The sequence below is a fragment of the Melanotaenia boesemani genome, chromosome 1 (genome assembly GCF_017639745.1).
Source record: "Melanotaenia boesemani isolate fMelBoe1 chromosome 1, fMelBoe1.pri, whole genome shotgun sequence".
In the NCBI taxonomy this organism is placed as follows: Eukaryota; Metazoa; Chordata; class Actinopteri; order Atheriniformes; family Melanotaeniidae; genus Melanotaenia; species Melanotaenia boesemani.
This window is the reverse complement of record NC_055682.1, coordinates 26,142,373-26,165,893: the sequence shown is the minus strand read 5'-3', so window position 1 is coordinate 26,165,893 and position 23,521 is coordinate 26,142,373. Positions and strand designations below refer to the sequence as shown.

The window sequence follows — 23,521 nt, the reverse complement described above, 5'->3', positions numbered from 1 at the left end:
GAAACACACGCGAAGACTGTCCCCGAAACACCGATTCAAGCTATGCAAGAATAAGATATACATATGTCATTGCTGGACCTCGTGGTGGAAATAAATAGTTTATACTTATTAGAAGTTTAATTGTACATTTTTTTTTTTTTTTCATTTTATTTGTTGCTACACATTAATGATACACAGTCTAATACACTCACTGGCCGTATTATAGGTACAACTGTTCGACTGTTTGTTGTCAGGATTCAGAATCACATGGTTAAGCCTTATGTCCCCCTCAGATATTTTTAGTCAAAGTGTCTTTTTATGACATTTTATACTCTGCTGGTGCGTGGTACAGTCTTAGGTGACCTTCGTGGCCAAAAATGTCCACGCACATAAACTGTCAAAATGATCAATATTTTTTTTCTTGTTCCCTTTTTCATAAATCACTTAAACAAACTCAGAACTGAGTAAAACCACCAAACATTTATTTATTTATTTATTTTCGTTGTTTTTTAGTTTGGTAAGTTTTGAGGAGTTCAAAGCTGCAACATTGAGATGGTAGGAAACAAGGGCTTTGGAAGTGCTTCTTGGTGCATTTTTAAAATACTCTACCTCAGGTTTGTTGACTTCTAATCAACTTTATGCAGGCCTCCTTGCTTAAAGTGAAAAAAAAAACCTTATGCTTCTATTACAAAAAGCAAGTGGCCTATACAACAATTATCAAGCCACTCTATTTGTTCAAAAAGCCAACCCACACCAGTGTATAGGTTTACCTGGTTAATTCTGTAAGCAACTTGATTTTTAAAAGAAGAACAAGAGAAGCACCATTTATTTTACTTTAAGCAAGTCCTGTATAAAGCTGAAAAGAAATTCAGATAACAGGGTCAAAATTTGTAGCAAACATCATAAAATATGGATCCATTCTGCCTTGTATCAACATGGTGGTGGTGGTGTAGTGGTGTTGGTTAACATTATTTGGCACACGTTGGGCCACTTTGGGTCTATCCTCTGTCGCTTTAATTACTACATGTCCTCCCCACAATAAAATGGTAGGAAATCCCACAATGTTCTAAATGTGTGACAGGTATTAAATACAAAAATAAATAAATAACAGCACCCTGAAACTGAGCATAATGCCATTCAAATTTGATTTATGTTCTCATATGCTTTTGGGGTACCCAACTGACACTTCGTGCACTTGCATTACCAACTTAATGATGTGACAGTTTGAATTTGTTGAGCTTGAGTTTAGTAGCTCTACATAAGAGTTGGTGTTTCCTGCCTCTTGGTTTGTTGGAAATGTTTAATTTCTATGAAGATTTGAAACTCCTCATGAAATGCTGGGCTGTGTAGCTCCTAGAGTAATACCCTCATGGCAACAGCAGAGTGCACTGTGTAACCATTCACTAGCTGTTCTCAGGTCTCTATAAAGTGACTTTAAACATGGGCTTCTCCAGATTCATGCTCATGCGTCGATTTTTAGATTTTCCAAAAAGGTAATAATATTAAATTTTATTGTGATATTTCTCAATGTTTCTAAGTCGGCTATGATTCATACGCTTCTTGTGACAAGTTGGTCATTTGTTTTGACTGACAATTTTAGGACACTTTCCTAAATTATTTTTTTCCTCTTTCTTTTTTTCTTTATCAATTAGCTGTTCCTTAGAAGAAGTCTCAGAGCCAAAACCACAAATCCTAAAATTCTGAGATTATGCACCTCTTGTTGAACATGGAAGATCGTAGCTCCCAACAACCTTTATGGTAAAAACACTATCTCTCTTCCTTCACCGGGCTTGCAGCAGTTCACCTGCCACTCAGTTGGAACCTCTGGATGTGCATTGGCCTGAGGTTGACGAGAGGCAAGTTGGCCCCTCCCTCATCCAGATGTGCGTCTCGCTTCTCAGTCCACTGCTGGCCTCTGCAGAGCCCGGAGCCAAGGAAAGTCAACAGGAGGGTGCGCAGAGGACCATTTAAAAGTCTCAGTCAAGAGGACCTGACTCCTGTAGCTGAGCTCGGTATCAGTCGGGTGCTACTGGTTTCCGACGAGTCGTGACTTTGTCATTAGATCTGACTTCATCCCGGGGGGGGCGGTAGATTTACCTGAGCAACGTGAGACGCAGAGCTAATGAGAGGCAGGGCTGAGCGCGCCGCGGTGCCAGTCCAGTGTGCTACTGATCAGGGAGCCTCACTGAGCGCAGAGCACAATCTGCTGACTGGGAGCGGTCTGCACGACCTGCTTGAATTTTCTGGCTTTGAGAAGTGGTCCTAAGGCTTTTCATTTTTATTCTGACACAACAAAACCGCGGAAAAAAAATAAACCATCTGAGATATTTTCTCTTTTGGCAGCGGGATGAGGATATAACCGATTTCCACATGCATCTAAGACCAGCTGTGGGTTTTACCTAAAGCCCGAGAAGAGCAAACTGCAGGGGCGCGTAGTTAATTGAAATCGATCCAGAGGTTTCTTTTTGAATGTGAAACGACAGCAGAGCTTCTTTCTCCTCTCCTCCCCCTCCTCTCACCTCCAACATGACTTCACTGTCGGGGACTAAGGAGAGGAGCAGCCGGAGCAGAAAATATGGGGTAGGTTTTTCAGTCCAGCAGTAGAAGAGTTGATGCTCCACTGTTAAAGCCTAGAAAACATAAAAACTTATCACCCATTCAGTGCTGCATGCTCTTCATTGCATTACCCAACCATTTTAATTACAAACTGTAGTTTGCTTCCATTTTCAGGACGTCATAAATATGAAACTGCTGACAGCTCTCATTAGATTCGTGTCCATGCTGCTGATTGATTGCTTAGTGAATATCACACTTCACACATCACTGCTAATGGTGTCACAACAATGCTGTGGAATTTTCACTGATAGATCTGCTGCATCTCTTAATTATCCCTAACTGAGGCAAATCGGGTATCATACCCACACCTGTGTCTCTGCCTACCACCTACAGCATCATTAGCCTTAATTTATTACACCGGGTTTGGTCATATTATACCCACCTCTTCACATGGATATGATTGAGCATTCCCACCTATCATCCTACACAGTGATGCTTTATTATGGCACCAGTGAGGGATTACAGTTGTGCCAAGCATCCCCAGCCGCCACCACATCAGTGGTTATGTACTCTGAATGGATTCATCCAGGCGCAAAAGATCAAATTCTCAACTCTTTGTGGCTCATTTGATGTTCCCATGTGGCTGAGTAGAACAAAATAATACAGGGATAGACTGGTTTGATCATGTTTAGATATTAATAGAAGCAACCAGTATGCTGATTTGACTTGGGTAGTAGATTTTTAGTATTATTCATTTTAGGTTTTTCAGAAAATCTAACCAAGGTTTGACTCTTTTTCTAGCCAGGGTGGATACACTACAGTGATGGTCTGCTGCATGATCAGCATGCATGTTTCTTTCTGGAATAGTCTCTGTTCATTTATATTTTCATGTTGTACCAACATAGATGTTGGAGCTGAGAATCAATCTAAGTTTTTTTTTCTTTTTTTTTTTTGATAGAATCACTTATTGTCAATTCTCTTGGGAATTTCAGAAATGCTAAAAAATAGGCAACCTGCTTATATAAATAACTGGGTGGATTACTGTTTGTGCACATTACTGTTTTGATTTATAGGCAAAATGCAAATAGCTTAATACAGGCCATGTGCTCTAGCCTTCTTCTCAGGATATTCTTCTCATCCCAGTGCAACCTGTTGTGTGGGGAGACTCATCAGTGCATACATTCACAAACCGCTTTATGATTTATTGTGCATTTCTGCGAATGAAAAGCCAGAAACCTTTCTGTATTTTTTGTAGATGCCTGACACATCTCCAACAAAATCTTCCTCCTTTTTCCCGGACACATGGTACCGAAAGGGCTACGAGGACACCACCCGCTCCAGCACACGGCCCACACCAGAGGGTGCTGGCTCCATGCCCAGTTCCACTGGCACCCCGTCTCCAGGCTCAGGAATCTCATCACCGGGATCCTTTTCTGGATCCCCAGGAACCATCTCTCCAGGTATTGGCACAGGATCACCAGGTTCTCTCGGTGGTTCTCCAGGTTTTGGGACGGGATCACCAGCGTCAGGCAGTGGAAGTTCTCCTGGTAGTGAGAGAGTGATATGGTGTGAAAACTGCAATGCTCGGCTGGCAGAGTTAAAGCGACAAGCACTGAAACTGCTCATTCCTGGACCGTACTCCAGCAAGGTAAATATTCACATTGCTTTTTTTTATGTCTACAAATGTGTGAATATATCTTACATGTTTATGTGCACCCTTAAGCTGTTGGTTATCTTTTGATTTGTTGGTAATGCTCACTGGCATAAAGTCCAAAAATAACTTGCTCCCTCATTAATTTTGGCATTTGAACAGTGACACTTATTAACTTGATTCCTCATGAAAGACTGGGCTGCTAATCATTCTCTGCTTACGGTGCTGCTGTGTCATCACAGTTACTGTTGTCATAAATCATAAGGAGGTTGATATATACTGTTAGTCAACCCCCACTTGAACAGCTGCGAAAAGGAGCAGAAACCGAACAGCCTTTGGGATTTTGGATAATTATTGTATCTGAGGCTGCTAATCAAGTACTGACAGAGTGCCAAAAACAAAACGACAACCACAACTGAGACTGTTTTGATTCTTATCTTTTTTCCTTTTTGATCCATTTTCACTAAATCAGTGAGCTCACTTTATTTTGTTGTACACTGATTTCCTGCTTTTGGCAGAATCAGCAGGATGGATTACTGTAAGCCACTGACTGGTTGCAGCACTTATTTATCTACACTACATGAACTGATGTTTTTTTGAGTGGGGTTTTCCATGTGCAGATAATCTGATTTATTTTCATTAGTCTGGTGATTCTCAGTAGGCAGGTTAAGAGTCCCCGAGTGCTTCAAGTTGATTTTGGACAGAAGACAAAGTTACACATTTATCATCATGACTATTTGTTATTTCTTTTTATTTGTACACCAGATATTTTCACTTTTCTTCCATTTATAGTTAATAGATTAAAGACCTGTGCTGGCAGCCTTTTTCAACAAGAGGCAAAGCTTCGCTTTTAACTATAATGATGCTTTTTGCAACTAAAGAAGTCCTTTTATTTCATTATAATTTTTTTTTACTCTCTTGGGTTATATACAACAGCATAATTGGAAAAAATAACATTTTGCTTTAGAAATGGGGTTGGCTCAAACAGAGTGGTTATGTGTATTCACACATGAATCCTAAAAAAAACATCATGAAAATCTACCTGGCAGTGTTTTTGACTGTCTACATTTTGCCCCTGGGTTTATTTTGAATTTAAGTGGTGAATACACTGGGCCACACACAAGGCTTTGAGGTAACTGGTAACAAATAAGGACATATGATGAAACATGCTGCTAATAACATGCAGAAGCAGATATAGAGCTGAGACTGTGAGGCTTATACTGTGTGTAAAACGCTAACAGGGAGGAGAGACTGGATTTTTATTGGTGAAAGAGTAAGACAGTTGGAAATGGTTAGGAGCAGTAGGGGTTAGTTAGAACTGCTGGTTGGTAGACCACTAATTAAAACATTATTTGTGAGGTTGGGTTCAGGCTGATTACAGCTTCCTCATTGTGGTCAATTTTATTTCAGTATAGAATGAACACAAGCCCAGTACAGTGTATTATAACTTGGGTTTGTAAGCTACTGTCATGTTTTATTGTTAAACATTACTGTTTGTGTTATTAAATACTATTGTTCTACCTACAGTACAGGGTAAAATAGTTTTAAGGTAAAACTGGACCTACAATGATGTGCACAACTACATAACCAAGCCTTAAATAATGTAGCATCATGATCCTCATGGTTCAAGGACATATTATTGAAAAACAGAAAATGCTTAGAAAAAAGGTACCTTTGAATACAGGTGCAAATTACACCATGCATGCAGCACAGTAAATACCATCAGAGTAATTTTATACTCAGTAGAAACATTTGAATGTTTTCTGAACGAGTTCATAGCAACTGCATCTTCAGCTCAACATATACTCTTCACATATTCAACGGTTGTTCACTGAATTTCTAAGAATGCCTTTACTAAACTAGTTAGACTTTACACACCACAATCCCAGCCATCTGTTTGGCAGAAATTGCCCTCATGTACATGTGCTGCAGACAATGCTGAGATTTTAGTACACAGAGGAGTATAAAGCTGACCTCCTGGACAAACCACGAGTTGACACCATCTCTAAATTACAGCAAACATATTTCAAGGCAAAAAAAAGACGCAAAGTACACACCAAGGCAAATAAGAGTCAGATGGTATATCAGCCACCCTTTCTTACTGTTTTGTCATTTCTTCCTATGATGTGGGGTTGTTTGAACCTTTGGCAAACACACCTGATACAACTCTTTTAGACACTTTGATCCACACAAAGAAAAGGAAAAAGAGTTAGATCTGCCATGGTATGGTGGTATAGGAGAACCAGTTCTACTTAGGAGAAGTTAAAAGGAAAATTCACTCCCAGATCAAATATAGTCTGCACAGCATTCTTTCAGCCTGTCATGTTAACTTTGATTTTAAAACTTTTAAACATGTTAAATATTGAAACCATGTTTCTGCACGGTGGTGTGGTGGTTAGCACCGCAGCCTCATAGCAAGAAGGTCGCTGGTTTGATTCTTGGCTGGGGGGAGGTTCCAACCTTGAGGGCGGTGGAGTTTGCATGTTCTCCCCATGTATGCGTGGGTTCTCTCCAGGTACTCAGGCTTCCTCCCACCGTCCAAAAACATGCATGTTAGGTCAATTGATTACTCTAAATTCTCCCTAAGAGTGTGTGCGAGTGTGAATGGTTGTTTGTCCCCTATGTGTTGGCCCTGCAATGGACTGGTGACCTGTCCAGGGTGTACCCTGCCTCTCACCTGTTAATGATGGGATAGGCTCCAGCTTACCCTCGACCCGTAATGGACCAAGCGAATGAAAGTTTCTACTAACCTAATAAGCTCATACAGCCAACACAGACGTTTCAGATAGAAGATGCTCGTCATTGAGCAGCTCCTCTGCAGAAACAGAACAGGATCAGTCTCCTTGCTGTAAAATACCTCTGGGTCATTACTGAATAACTTAACGGTTCAGTTATTTTAGCCAAATAGATTTTATTTATTTATATATTTTTTTTTACATTTTTACTGAGACAAGATGACCTGCACAGGTGTTCTGTGTCAAAGAAAAGCTGAACTCATGTCCTGGGTGATGCAATGTGACCTAATAATCCTTCTCCTTCACCAAATGTGCCACAGCAGCAGTTCGGCGTGTGTGTGCACATGCGTGTTCTAAGTGTTCTGTCAGTATGAGATCTCATGCTATTCCCACAGGACAGCGGGACATGTGATCCCCACACAGCTAGAATACAAACACACAAACATTTGCCAATGAATAAAAACTCCCACATAAACACACGCAAACCTTTGGTAGTCTCATGAATATGTAGACATGACAGGTCATGCTTGAGCCATGCTAGCCACCCACACTCACAGTCAAGTTGCTCCAGCTTCAGAGGACTTGTATTCATTTCCACAAGACTTCTTTTAACCACTGCTTGTCTAACTTCAACCCTTATCTTAAGTCAAGGCTTCACCTTGAAATGTAATAATTAATTTGAGTGTGGCTTCTTTTCCCCCCAACAAACAAATAAACTTCCCACTGTGAAGTTGTGTGAGCGCATTTGTCCTCACCACATGAGTAAAACAGGTCCACACACACATTCTCCCACAGTGCTGTTAATATTATGTTAATTGTGACCTTCACAGCTCTTACCTTTTGAATATTTTGCTGTGTGCGTGTCTGCAGATGAGTGTCTGCGTGTGTATGTATGTAAATTTTTCTGTGTCTACATGCACTCACTAAAATGAGTTTGTGACATTTGTCACAATCCTTAAATATCATGACTGAAGAAGACTCGTCCACTTGTAGATTGTATAAGCAGCAGCTAGTCAATGTGGATTTTTGTGGATTATGTTGAATTAACTTCATCAATACATTTCATCAGGAGCAGCCTGACTGCTCATGCCTCAAAGAGGAGTTGATAGTTTATGGACAAAGATTATAAAGAGATGAAGATGGACTAAATGATTGACTGACACCAGACAGGGGAAGATTTTTGTACTATTCTGTGCTGGTGTCCTAACTGGTGTCCTCAAATTAAAAGCAAATGCATTCCCAGTTGTTGTTGTTTTCTTTTTTTTGAAAAACAAGAGTATGAGGCAGGCAGGTCATTTTCCTGGGGGCACTATTGTGTGAGTGTGGGGGCAAAACAGTGCTCTGTTGAAGCAGAGTGTGTTTCAAGGTTTAGATGCGCACCAAAAATGCATGCACAGTTGCATGTCTCAAAGCACATCTGGCTATACAGCTGCATCCACTTAGGGCCTCTGTCCCTACTCTACTGGTTTGTGTAGCTGTGTGTGTCTGTGTATTTATCCCTTATATCCATGCCCAAATCATAATTGGATGGAGGATGATCTGTTTTTGGTTGGTCCAGTTCAGCTCAGGAAACTGGGTCACTGTGTGTATGTGTGTTTGTGTGTATTTTAGACACCAGCAGTCTGTTTCAGATCAGCTAAAAGTCCAAATCTTTCATGTTTAGAAAGTTAAACATATACAGTTCCACATCAGACATAAGAAAAAGCCAAAGTGGTTATATTACCTTGTGAGGACCTCTTAGTGGCAACTTGAGATTCAGTAAGATTGCTTTCATTTTGTTTTAAAAATCTATTTGAATTTGTCATTTGAAATATAGAAAACTTCACTGTTGGAATTATGAATATCACACATGCAGCTAAAGTGTTTACATTAGATGGCTCTGCTCACACATGACTGAACATCAAACATGTCAGCAGCTTTTTCTACACATAAATTTTGGACTTTAATGCATGTTTTTAATGCTGAGGTAATTTAATAGTGCAGTGACACTTGAAAACTACAGCTTTCTGTGGGACAAACTTTTTTTTTTTTTCATTACATTTAATTTTCCTAAACAGACAAACACTGTCTATTACTCTCTGATAACAGTGTTTGTTGTTTGGTCAGTTGTTTAACATTTTTATGCACATTTAAAATAAAATGGGGGAAAAAGGTATTTCAGCTCATCTGGGTTGAGCTGAGGTGTAGTGTGTTAGGGGAATTGAAATGCCTCTTGAAAAACAGTTGTGAATGTGCTGCTGAGAACTGGTCATGTGAACTATCAGCTAGAAAATAAAGATGGCCAACAGTTATGAACTGGAAAAAATTGGTAAAACATTAGATTTTTCTCAATTTTTGCCATGTTTAGCCATCATTCATCATTCATCACCATTATTATCACCATCATCATTAAAATAATGCATGTGTACCTGCTTCTGCATCTGACTGCACACTGACTTACAGGAACCTCTGGGAAATATTTGGGCTGCAATTTTATCCCTATCAGGGTTAGAATTAGGCATTAATTTGTGATGTTACAGTTAGAGTGAGGGGTTAAGGAATATACTGTGTCCATGCAGTAGCCATGAGCAATAAAAACTAGACTTTTATACGTGTGAGTGTGTCTCCCTTCCTTCACTTTACTTCTACTTTACATACACTACTTTATTACAGTCACATGCAGTGTAGCCTACATTGCCACTGCCACCAGTACACTACAATACTAACCTAGTTTATTCCCTTCAAACAAGCTAATGGAAACAAACCTGATGGAAATTTCTGTAAGGCAAAGAGAAAAATTTGGCTATACCTTCATTGACATGGGTAGTGACAGCAGGGAGGAAACAGCAGCACCTGTGATGATGTTGTTTACATGTATTTAGTGTTGCTCCTGTTGCTTGTTAACCAGATGGAGGCAGTACACTCTGTCAGAGGAGAAGAACTCATTCTGTTGCTTCTTACATCTGATACTTTGAGTCATCATTTTACATATAAATATAGTTAAAACTACAGATGTCTTCTTCAACGTGCAAATTTAAGAAGCAAATTTCTCCCAATGGAGACAATAAAGAATCTTGAATCTTGGAAATTTAAGATAACACTTAAGGACACATGCCACACACATACACAGGAATATGCCTTTGTTCTCTAAGGACGCACTCCACTTTTAACATAGTAATAAACAGCAGAAACCGTTGTTAGCATCAAAATGTCACATGCAGAATCATTATCAAGGAAAAAGTAAATGGTGCACGTGTTTAAAATAGCTAAAGAATGCAAATTTGTCAAGAGCATGGTCTGTGGTTTTCTGGAAAAGTCAGGCTGCTGACACTGATAAGACAGGTCAGTGGAACAGATAGCAGATAGTATTGATCAGCATCTGTAGTTTCCTATTTCTCATGGAGATAAAAATGTTGGCACGTGAATATAGTAGTTCTTCATCCTGGTCATGTATACTATAATTAGTGTTTTTTTTATTTTTTAACCAAAAATTATTTACAAAAATGATCAACATGTTAAATGACAGCTGCATCTTTGCATCTATATGTTAATTATGATTGTCAGAAACTTACTTGGTCATTGGCAAATTAAGCTGCAGTTATCTTGATATGGAAACAAACATTGCGCAGAAGAAAAACATTCACATTCCTACATTTAGATGCAGCAGGCTAGAAGTCTTGAGCTTCATTCTGCCAGTCAATCCTTTTAATTTCAAGTGTAATCAAAGGATGATGGTCAAATAAGTTTTTTTGACCATCTGATGAACCGATGAACTGGAGGTCTGTGCTGCTTTTTCTGTTGCACAGCATGACTCGATTGACTTGACTCTACTCACTTTTAGTCACAGGCTGTGACTCACAGGTACTTTTCTCATCTTTGTTTTCTATTGTAGGCAATCACCCCTGCCTGCCAAGTTTTGTGCCCTCTGCTGTGACAGAGGGCACAAAACTTTATCAAAACCTTTATGTGTGTAACTGTGAAAGCTTATGAACTGCCCCCCCCCCCAAAAAAAAACTTATTGTGCATCTTTTCTGAGTAATTTAGTTTAAATTAATTTATTTAAATTTTATTTTAAGAGTGCTAATTAACATCAGAAAGTCATCTCAAGACACTTTACATATATACAAGCCCAACAGTTTCTTATGAGCAAGCACTTTCATCAGTAAACATAACAAACCTGTACTACCGAGTTCACAGAGGGTCAACTGAAAAACAAACGGGCGCACATAAAAAAATTGTTATGTGACACAGTGCTTTAAAATTCATCATTGATGCTCACAGATTACTTGGAAAAACAAAATGGTGAAAAAGTTCATTTCTGCTGCATAGACCATGAGAAATTACATTTATTTTTCAGTCAGACGTCTGCAGTATTTTTATGTCATATCGTAGTATCAGCTCAGATTGCATGGAGCCAAATCCAAAGTTGTATTAAAGTATTTGGCACTGTATATGGTGGGGAAAAAATGAACCATTAGCTAAGATTGAATGTATCATGGAATAAAAACAAAAGAAGTTTTATAGCTCAGATAACTTTCAATCCACAAAATCAAGTGGGATTGATCTACTGCAAGTTTATGGAAATAATAAAACGGGGTAATTGTCACCTACAGTAATCAGTCTGTGTTTGTGTCTTTATCTGATTAAATGATAGAATATCATCACTCAGCAACATTTTCTCGAAGGGATATGTAACTGCACAACAGTAGCTAACTACTCCGTATAAACCAAATCCCATAACACTAAAAAAACCTGGCTTCTGGTAACCACGGCAGCTGTTGTTGCCACGGCAGCGACATGTAACAGATGTGAGGTGCATACATAACTCCATCGGTGGTAATGGCCTCCTCATGGCTCTGTGCATGTGTGTGTGCGTGCGACGTGAGAAGCAAAAAGAGGGTGAAAATGTATGGTATTCATGTGAATAATAGCTGATGTTAGTGTGTCTTTGGCTGTATAGTTTGTGCAGTTGTGTGAGTGCATGTGTGTGTGTGTAAGAGAGAGAGAGACATAGAGAGAGTTAACAATCATGCCCTCCTGATGCCTTTCAGGTGTGAAAGACATTACCATATAAAGAGGTGGCCTCATCAATAAAAGCAAGACAGAGAGGATAGATGGATGTGTGTGAGAAGGAAGGGAGGGATGCTGATGCAAGCTGAACTGTAGAGCTACTTACTAAGCTTATGTCAATATAACCCAAACCCACCCACACACACCAGCTCAGGATATAACATCGATTACTATACCCTCTCCATTTCAGTTTACTTCAGTTCAACCAATTAATGTGAACACAATTCACATGAAAGGTTCTGTGTAAAAGAAATGCCATAATTGTGCATATTTACACCTTTTAATTAGGTAGGCTTGCTTTAGGATTATCACAATGTTACATTTTAACCAGATATTAATCATAGCGGAAAACATCTCTTTTACAATTATGGCCATAAATGTTTGAAAAGTTGTAAAAATTATTCTTAAAAAAGTTGCAATTGACACTGTGATTTTTGTCAGTGGGGATACAAATATAATCTTCTAATATATGTGCATAATGCAGAATCATTTTTTGTTATCAGGATGAATATTGATAGCAGTGTATTGCAACACCTACAGGTTTGTATTATTGTTTCATAATGCTGCGTGAGCTGAAAACTCTCTGTCCAACCTAAACGTCCTTATCCAACCTAACGAGGCTCAGGATTTCTTATTAACAGGCAAATTTTTCAGTCTGGCTACTGAAGCTCTTTCCAAAGAACACGCATTTGTTTTAAAAATAATTTGGCATTTAACTGCTGCAAAACTCAAAGCGTAAATATACGAGATAGATATACAGACTAAACGTGTGACTAACATGTGAAAGCACTTAAAGAGAGAGGTTTCAACAAATGTATGAGGCAATGGCATGCAACCATGTATAAGATGAACCTCATTAACTTGGGTATGACATCATGTTTGATGTACTTTACTGAGATTAGACAATTATAATACCTGCTAAACTACAGGTTACAACTTACAGCTGTTTCTAGAGTTTACATTTTCCATGCTACATCCTACTTGTGTGGTCTTGATAACAGCTGGAGGACACCTCCTGCAAATTCCAAACTTAATGCAGTGAAACATGGGACCACCATTTTTTCTAAATCCATAACCAAAGATAATCCCATGACTCTTTAACAATTGTCATCTTTTCCCCAAGAAAGCCTAATTTCACACAATGTATACCCAACTACAAAATGACACTGCATAATGAAAATAGGACACACTAATGTTGTGGTTAATAGTACTATTAGTGGACAAATTTACAATACATATTTATCATTGTTTATCAAGAGTTAATAACCAGTTATAAATTATGTATATATATATATATATATATATATATATATATGTATATATATATATATATATATATATACATATATATATAAATTATGTCTCTGGCAGAATGGCAACCAAAATTTATATAATTAGTAGTAGTAATAATAGTGATTTTATTTGAACAGAATTAAATGAAACCAAGATTTTTTTAAACCTCTAATGAAATACATCAACTTTAAAAAGGAAGAAGGCTAAGCTTATTGAATCCCACCCCTTCTCCCTCTGTCAATATCTTTTTATTTGAACTATTTGCTGCGTATAAGTTTTCCCTTTGATTTCTACTGGAGCAGTTCTAATGTCCTTGTAACCTTTAATCATCTGGACCCTGAGAATAATAAAAAACAAGCATTCATGTTTAAAAATTTTCTACAATTTTCTAAATTTTACACTGTTATTTGCTTGTTTCCATGCAGAGGCGATACTTGCATCAGAAAACATTGACTCAGAATCCTGTCTCATGAATGACACCCATGTGATGCATCCCCTAACCTTTACTGTCACAACTCTCACAGCCAACTATATCTCAACTTCAGATAGCCTTTTGAAGTAAAACAAACTGGCAAAAATGTCCTTCCAATACAGAAATTCCCTCTGTACTTACGTTTTAAACTAAACTATGTCCATCCAATTCTAAAAAGACACTTAAAAAACACACACTCTACTTGTCATACTTGGCTATAGAAAATTAAGAAAAGAAAGAGATATTTGCTGGAGCAGAGGGAAGAAGAAAAAAAGATAGTGAAGATGTTTGGGGGATGGGGGTTTGATGAATAGCTAGAAGGAAAAAAGAAAAAAAACTGGAGCATTTTCTTTAATAGTGCTATCATTGTCACTAATGTCACTGACCCAGAGCGGACACACTTAATTAGACTAACTACTCCAGCCAGTAAGCCAGGAGGCTGTCATGGTTAACACTGTCTCTCTGTGTGACCAGTCTGTGAAGAAGCAGAGAAGCAATATTAGCTTTGCCAGTTCCAAAAGACAAAAGGATAAGTTTGGCCAAATGCACAAATTAGGAAACTGACAACAGTAACACACATGCAGATGGAAATGCAAAATGTTTGTACAGCAGATGTCACAGCCATTTTCACACCCGAACCTCAGCCAAAGGCTGATTTTAAAGGAAAATCCTGAAATCATTTTTGCTCTGCAAACTTTAACCCTAAATAAAAAATTGTGTTTTTTTTGTTGTTGTTTTGGTGTATGATATAAAATTATCTGTTTGTCCTAGGTATCTAAAACTTCCATTTCATGCTGTTCTGGTAAATTGAGTTTAAAACATAAATAAAAAGAGGGACCCTGCTGCAGTGATCTAAGCTTGAGGCATTATTGCAATTTAAAACTTTTCTGTTTTTCGCTCATTAGTCAAGCTTTACATTTGAAGAATCTTTGCATTCTTTACAGGTCACAAAACATATGCACACATCACTCCAGCACACTGACAACATAATGAAATAACAGTGATCACAAATCACATGGAAGAGTGCATATACCCAAACACACACACTCGCACATGACAGCTTTTATATATACCATCATGCATAAACTTATCTACCCTAAGGATTACAAGAGAGCACTCACAAATGAGCACACATTGGCATGTGTCATGTCCATTGCAGAGAAGGCATGCACACTGCAGGATGTTGTTGTAAGTGCTAACACCTGGTGCATGAGGTCCATAAAGACCCTGGCAACTTACCTCAACAATCCAGAAATATATATATATGGAACACTATACAGGAGCTATGTTAGACTGCCTGTCTAAAAAAGGCCCCATGTGTCATTTGTTCGTCCATGAATTATGATCTTTAATTACATTTGAAGAAGAGGGGACCTCTAGTGGTCATCAGAGAAATTACATGTTAAGTGTCAAAATGGTCTCCATTAAAGCGGGGGATGGGGGGGGGGGGGGGGCAGTGTAGTAGAAAGAATGTCTTAGCACTTAATCTATTATTATTTTTTTTTTTAATGTTAGCCATTTTTTGTCATCATTATTGTTTAAACCCAACCAGGAAGTGTAAAAAATGACATGGTTGTAATATACTCTTGTGTTGAGTTGAGTCCATTAACCTGACCGTGGTAATGTAAAAAGGTAGATTTAATTTTTATGTTTTTCCATTATACTCCACCTGTGACCAAGGCAAAATGCAAATAGTACATAAAGGTCAATTTGTCTGTTTGTTAGCCATGCTTATTACGCTATCCTTGTTAAGACTGTTTTGTCACTTTTGAAAACACTTTTAAGACTTTTAAAAGTTGATTCCATCTGGAGCCGAGAGGAAAAGAGAAAATGTTCCAGAAGCAGCAGGTGCCAGCTCCAGCACTGTGTCATTGTGAAGTCTCGCTCACATAACAGTTTATTTGAAGACCTGCTAACCACACTTCTAACATTAGTCAGCCTCCTGTCATAAGCTGATACATCACACAGAAGCATGCACATTCACTAATGCAAACATGCCCACGCACACACACACACACACACACACTCGAACCTTCACAGGCTGTAGCATAGTCACAGATAGCACATTTATCTTCAGCATCTCCCACTTGGAAAATCTTATGACAGACCGGGGTGACAGCTATAGGTGTGATACATGTGTGTGCACTTGTGTGTGTGTGTGTGTGTGTTTACGGTTGACGATTTTTTAAAAATCTCTCTAAATTTGTCTTTGCCTTGTTTCTTCAAGGGACTGCTGAAGGATTGTGACTGCAGAGTTACATAAAGACAGTGCATGTGAGCCTGTACTAAAATTATATTTATGTATGAGTCAGTTTATTCTGTCACATTTTAATACAGTATAAAAGACAAAGGATCAAAGATCAGCTTATTTAGGAAGAAGTTTACATGCAATAATTATGGAAAATAATGTGATGACAATATTGAATTTTCTATATTTTTGCTGGGGCTCTAGATATGTTTACTGAAATATATATCAATTAATCAATTGAGTGTTTTTCTAAACTAACTGGAAATACATATACTTAGAATATGAATTTAATGTTGCTGAAAGCTTAGAATTCAACAAGTTTAATTGTCTTTGACTATTGCTTGTAGTGTCTCTGAGGCAACATAAAAAGTTTTTAACAGCAAATGTACACCTGAAAGTCCAAGGAGCTCAGCGCAGATCTGAAGAGGAAGATTGCAAATGTACACAAGTCAAGGATGTGTCTTGGAGCCATTTTTAAACTTCAGATTTTAAAAATATCAGTTCAAGCAAAAAAAAAGTACATTTGAGATACTGGAAGTGCTGCCACAGGTCATACTCTGGAAGAAGACCCACACTGTCACGTTCAGCTAAGAGGAAATTTGTTCAGTTTGTTATGAATTTGAGTTGTATGATCATTGTCTCAATTAACACAAACAACAACATTATTACTTTTGCCTTATTAAAATCCAAATTTGGCATTTTTATCATTGGGTTTCCAGAAACAAAATTATTACTGGTGCTATTTAAAAATCCAAATCTGGCATTATCGTGGCAAGAGAAACTGAATTTTGGCACATGGGTGCTTTGTCACAATTGTTAACGTAATCCACCAAAAACCATGTTATCCTCTTTATTTAAGGAGATTCTGACAGTTTTCAAACTTTACATTTAGAGGATGGCTATAGGATGACCAATCACCGTGGAGGGGTCGCAAACGCGCCAATGCATGTTATCATGGAGGTCAAGGCTCAAAATATTTGATGGACCTAAGTTGACAGTTTTCAACCCTGACAAAAAAAAAAAAAATGCCTTCAGTTGAACAGGGTGATTGAACAAAACTGAAGGAATAAGATCAAGGGAAAACCATTACAGATGTCGCCCACATAATCTCATATGGAAGGTAAAACCCAACACAGTATTTTGTTCCCACATTATTCTAAATGCATAACAAAAATTTTACGCTTTTGGTACCGGCCTCCAAATATCCTGAACTAAATCCTTCTGAAAATATGTGGAATACTGTAATAAAAAAGTCAGCTCAATTCCACAAAACCAACTCGTTAAATTTAACTCTACAAACTCTGGCTAGGACAGTGGTCAGACTTCAGTCAGCAAAAGCATCCCGTTCAAGAACATTAACATAGCTGTACTGTATACTGTTTTCTTAATCCTGTATGTTAGTATATCATCTAAAATGCCTGTTCAGTTTTTAAATCCAGCGCTGAATGGTGGTGTGGTGGTTAGAACTGTGGCCTCACAGCAAGAAAGTCACTGGTTTGAGCCTGGGGTACTCTAGGTTCCTTCCACCGTCCAAAAACATGATTGCTGGATTAATTCATCATTCTAAGTTCTCAGTAGGAATGAATGTGAATGGTTGTCTGTCTGTCTGTCTGTGTTTGCCCTATCCAGTGTAACCTGCCTCATGACGCTAATTGCTGGGATACGCTCCAGCTTCCTCATGACCCTGAACTGGAATAAGCCTTATAGAAAAGGATTTTAATTCACAAATTAAAGTTTACACACTAAATATATTAAACTTTTTAAGATAATGGTTACTGTAGAAGCATTCTATCCACCCAAAATAAAAGTAAAAAAAAAACATTAAACCCCTAGTTTGCCACAATATTCAGAACAATGATCAGTGAATGCACAGTTTGAGGTGAGAGGTACACAAAGTCTGCAGCTCTCCTGCAGTGCATCGTTTGTAATGGATAGGTAGTTTATTTACAGAACATGAGCTCACTAAGTTGCCGCTGTGCCTTCAGAGCTGTCACAGATGACTCACTGACGTCTCAGCGTCTGACAAATATGACATCTAAAAAGCTGAAAATGGAATCTGATTTAGCTAAAAACCTTGTGACATTAAAGGGATCACCAAAGTCCTTATCAAGTTGCATTTTTCCAACTATGCATGTTGCCAGTTTAAAAATCAAATTACCACTCTGTTGTACTCCATGAATAAAGTAAGTTGAAAGATGAAACAACAGAATAGATATGAAAAAGAGAGACTGTGTTAGAAAAGGTGATGCATTTGCCTGCACAAAGGTGCAGTGGCCTTGTATCTGTGTATGTGTGTGTGTGTGTGTGTGTGTGTGTGTGTGTGTGTGTGTGTGTGTGTGTGTAAGTTTGTTGAAGCTTACCTTTTAGGGTCAAAACTAAAGCCAGGGCTCTGCTTTGTCAGTGGCTCATGTTTTACAAGTACTGTAATGGCATTCCTGTTCCATACACTGCACTGCTGCCCTGCTAAATTGGTGCGTTCGTGTGTGTGAACATTCCTAGTTTAACTATATTGGTTAACTGAATAATGCTAAAGATAGGATAAGAAGAGAGAGCGTTTGTGTATTTTAAGGAGGACTGTAAGTCTATTGTGTCAGAGCATTGTAAAGGGCAGGAGGTGAATTGGGAACAAGGATGACATTTAAGCAGCCGTTACCAGTCTGGCTCCAGGGCAGATTTCACTGCAGTAGTTGTGTATCAGGTACTTTTTTGGTTTTCTTTTTGTTTTGTTTTTTTCCTAAGGGCTTTTATCATTTTAACAAGACTTCAGTATGACCCTGCGGCTAATTTAAACAAATCTGATTTTTCCTCTGCCGGTTTTTTTTTTTTTTCCCTTCCATTTGTCACTCTCTCACCCCACACTGAGAAGACATAAACATCATCCACTTACTCCAAGACTCCTCATCCATCTCAGCCCAGCAGTGTTCCCTCTATCCTTTTATCATCCCAATATGCAGCTTATGGAAAAAATAAAAAGTGAGGATGGGAAATATAAAAAGAAAAAGAGAGGACAGAATAAAGTGAAAGATGGAAAAGGATCTGGTAAAAAATGGAGGTAACAATTCATATGGGCTGCACAAAGTTGGAAATAGGGGGGAGAGCAAGTGTGTTTGTGTAGAAGAGAGAGCCAGAATTAAATTGGCTGTTTGTTCCCACTGCGTCCCTCAATCAGACTCGGAGGATAGCCTCTAGCTGTTAAACTTTCCAATTATCTTGAGCAGATGGAGCCTACGGGCCTCGATTTAGAAGATTTGAAATGGTTGTTGTTGTTTACTGTTGCCTCCTATTGATGGTACACCAGGCTACCTTGTCAGAGAGGAGGTATAGGCTTTCCTTACCTCCATATATATGAACCAGTCCACTGGATTCTGTCTCACTGAATCACCTATTAAATATTTGACAATTCACAAGTAATATCTGATTCGTCATGTCGTCTAAGACAACAGCAGCAAAATGATTAGAAATGCAGCCTGGTTGTTACTATGAATACGATTTGGATATATATGTGAGACATGGATGAATATTCCTCACTCTAACAACTGTGTTCTTGAGCAAGGCTCTTCAGCCTCTGCTGAGGACTTCATTGTCCAACAGTGGAGCACTGGGCTTTCCTTTAAGTAGCTCCGATTTATGAATCAGTGCTATTGTGTGACTATGAAGCCTGGGAGAGGGCAACTGCACCCAGTTAACTTTTGTGGATATTCGACAGTCTGAAAAGTGTTGTAGAAGTTTGAAAGTTGATCAAAATATTCCCTTGGATAGCTATGGTTTCTTTTAAAACACATAAACTTCTTTGTTTTAATCTGGTGGAAGCAAGAGTTTAAAGTAGATGTTTACATCTGCGTGGTCTACTGTACTTTTCTCATTATGTTCTTCTGACAAGAACCTTAAACCAAAAAATTTAAAATATTTAAAAATGTGTCCTCATGCTCTGCAATTATTTAAATCTGAACCATAGCTTTACACCATAGACTATGTAAATATTGATGTAGCCATCATTTTGAGACATTAAGCTAATGAGAAGATGCTGTACCATTTACACATGCAAGGGGAAGGCTTGCCCCTTCCTGGTTTAAGCTGTGATGCGGGTCTGGTACACTGAAACTACAGTGTGTTCTAAATTATTGTGCATACGCTTTTTCTTCTTCTTCTTCTTTTTTTTTATTCTCCTAAATAATCAGTGCCAATGAAAGGGAATGTGATTTTTTTATAACCAAAATTTATTTTACATTATATCATAATCTGAACTTTATTGATGAAATAATAATCTTTTTGCCAATCATCCAGATACAGTGTTCCAAATTATTGTGCATAAAAGTTTCAAGGTTTACGTAGGCGATCATTTTGTAAAATAAAATTTCTACAGATCAGGTTCCATGTTGACAACAGAGCTGACCCAAGGCCAGCAGAATACCAGTTTATCTCCTTACAGTAGGGACCAAGGGTTCCTTTAATTTGTCACCAATATAAAATGACTGACCATATTAGTACATCATCAGCATTACCTAACCGAGGGGCAGACATGTAGTCATGCTATTAAGTATCTATTTACCCTCTTTGCACTTTAGTAAATCAATGTTGAGTAAAAAAAAGAAAAAGTAAGGAACGTGGAATAAAACTATGGAAATTGCAACTAAATGACCACTTAGAACTCAGTCACCAGGTCATCAGGACACCCCTATTACCATACTTTGCACTGTTGCACTACAACACAGAGTTTTTGTATTTAAACACGTGCACGTGTATCTGCACACAAACTGATTCTGTTCACACAGTTTTTCACCTGTGTGTACACGCATCTATAACCATGACTGGTCAGGCAGATAGTTACCTTCAGCTGCTCCCCAGTGAACCTCACTAACCTTGGAATGGAAGGATATTGGAGGGAGGAACGAATGGATGGGGAAAAGAAGGAAAAGAGGAGAAGTGAGTGTGTAGGAGAATGTGTGTTCAGGTGTGGGGTACAGCAAGATGGATTACCCAACCCAACAAGCAATTTATCACTGTCAGAGTGAGAGAGTAGGAGAGAGTCAGAGCAGAGGGGACAGAAAAGAGTGGAAGAAAGGGGAATGAAACCTCAGGGAGATTGGGGAAGTAAAGATATAAATAGGTAAGGTATGAATAAAAAGTTGTGGAATAATCACTGAGAATCACTTAATTCTGTGTACAAGCTGAGATTATTTTACAGCAAGTCAAGAAGAGGTGTCACCCCATCCCTAAAGAGGATGGGGACAGAATAGTGATGGTTCAAGCGGGGAATTTTCTATCTGCTTCAAAACATATGAACTTCCTAGGTTTAAATGTCCTGCAGCTCTGCCAAGAGCATGTTTAAGTGTGGTGATGCAGCAAACATGTGGCAGAAAAAAAAATGAGAGAGACTATGATCTGTAGTTAAGCTATCTTGGTTCTTTATGATTCAAATTTGTTTTCACTGTGAGTGTAGAGTTTTAGGACTGCGGAAAACAATCCCATTAAAAACAGTCTTTACATTGTCACTTAAAGTAACTTGCAATTTGCTCACAAAAAGGCAAGGTCCTCATCTATATTCAGATGTTACACAGCCAGCTAATTAGCTGCTAGCTAACACATTAAAGTACAGTAGATTATATTTAGCTTTTGTAGCAAATGCCTCATTTACAGTGTAGCTCTGTTGCAGATGGAGGAGTAATTTAAAAACAGGCAGCACAGTTTATATGCAGTTCATTTACAGCCAGGCACCACCATGAATAGCCAGCTCATTTAAAAACAGGCACCAGCATGCAACTTTCACATAAAAAACTGGGCAGTAATTTAAACAACTATTTCATTTATAGCAGTGGGCATAGATGTAGTTGTTGGTGGCTAATATAAACCAGGCGGTCTTCCTGCCAGCTTGTTCATTTATACTACAGCATGGGGCTCGTCTGTAGACTTAACTCTATATAAGCTGAGACAAGATTAGCTGCTCAGGCTGTAAATGGGAAGGCAGCATTTACTACTCATAGTTTACGGTGTATACTCTTTTACAACAGCCAAAAACACACATATTAAAATGTGGATGAAATAAAACTGAAAAAGTAACAGGAGGACATTTCTATGAAAAAAAGTACAGAGAGGCATGTATGTGTATGATCTTTGCCAGTAAGCAGCTTTTCAGTATTTTATGTCTTCTTTATCTAGGTTAAGCATCCTATCAAACAGGTCAAGCAGTACTTGTATATGTACAGTCAATGAAGAAAACTAAAGTCCGTGGGAGCAGAATGTCCAATAAGCCCTAAAACTATAACCTACTGCATGTTAACATACAGACAGCCAAATATTAGTCGATCTCAGCAGCTGCATGAAGGTTGCAGTATGTCATCAACATTGTTTGCCTCATGGGAGTCTTGCTACAACTTCAAAGAAGTCATTTTTACAAAGGAGACTTACATTTATTTAAGTAACACATCGAAGCATGTGAAGCCACTGTCTCATATGGACCCTCCCAGCTGTCTAGTTCTCACTGCAACTATCCAGTCCTCATAATTCAAGAACATAGAAGAACTATGAGCTGTACAAACGTGAACGTGAGCTGGTTTAGATGTACATGATTGCCTGTATGGTCTCATATACATAGAAAATGGAAAAAATCTGAGAAATGTGGTTTGTGTTGGTCTGTTTCACTTAGAGTTTTGTTTTGATTGATTTTTTAAGTTTATGGAAGCCAAACACTCTGAAAACCAACACACTGCATAATTACTTGCTGAGCCAACCTGATTAAAGAGTACTGATTTGAAAATTGAGAGGCAGAGCTAGCGAGACAAATAGTAAGAAGGCTCTTCGTGAGTAGATCAATTTGGGTCAGGTATAGTGGATGAGAAAGTCATGTGTGAACATGACTTGACTAAACTAGAAAAAAAAACATAAGATGAACCATGTAATTTACAACCCCACTAGCAATTTAGTTTTTATACTAATTAATTGTGTGTAAGGCAGCACAAACATTTTAATGCCTTTTTCTTTGTTATTAACTTGGTGTGTGAACATCACTAGGGAATATGTATGCATGCCTGCAGACATATTCCCTAGTGATGTTCATCTAAATGCATACATATGTGATTTTGTGCTTATGTGCAAATGTGTGTACGTGTGTGTGTCTGTGTTGCAGCTTACAGTTATGTCCAAATCAGTCTACCTCCATCACCTATTATTGGATCATTTGAGGGAATGACCAATTAAAATTGTGATTAAAGGAGACATAGAGAAAGGTAGAAGGGGGGAGAGGGTGCAGGTAATAAATGAGAAACAGAGAGAGGGGAAATCTACTAAGTTCCTTATTTGTCACTAAGGGAAAACAAAGAAAGAGAGAATTGTGGGTAGGCAGGGGTTGTTTTTCGTCAAGAGTGGCCTCTCCCTAACAAGCGATTAAGGAACACTTCTTGCTTTAAATTATTTATGCTCAAATGCTACCCTTTTTCTTGGGTAGATTTAAAAACAGTGAGTTAATTTATTGTTTGCTTAATGAAAGTAGGAAAAAGTGTGGTCCGCTATGCTGCATAATTGTCTTTTGTGTTCTTCATGAT

General features: G+C 38.2%; 1 protein-coding gene across 1 annotated transcript in view; it reads left to right on the top strand.

Moving 5' to 3' along the window:
• The first annotated feature begins 3,776 nt into the window (after positions 1-3,776).
• kif26ba (kinesin family member 26Ba) overlaps positions 3,777-23,521 on the top strand; it is a 77,994-nt gene continuing 58,249 nt past the window's right edge. The window contains exon 1 of the mRNA XM_041981686.1: positions 3,777-4,183. Within this exon, the coding sequence (XP_041837620.1) occupies positions 3,791-4,183 (393 nt within the window). The 5' untranslated portion in view covers positions 3,777-3,790. The remainder of the gene's footprint in view (positions 4,184-23,521) is intronic.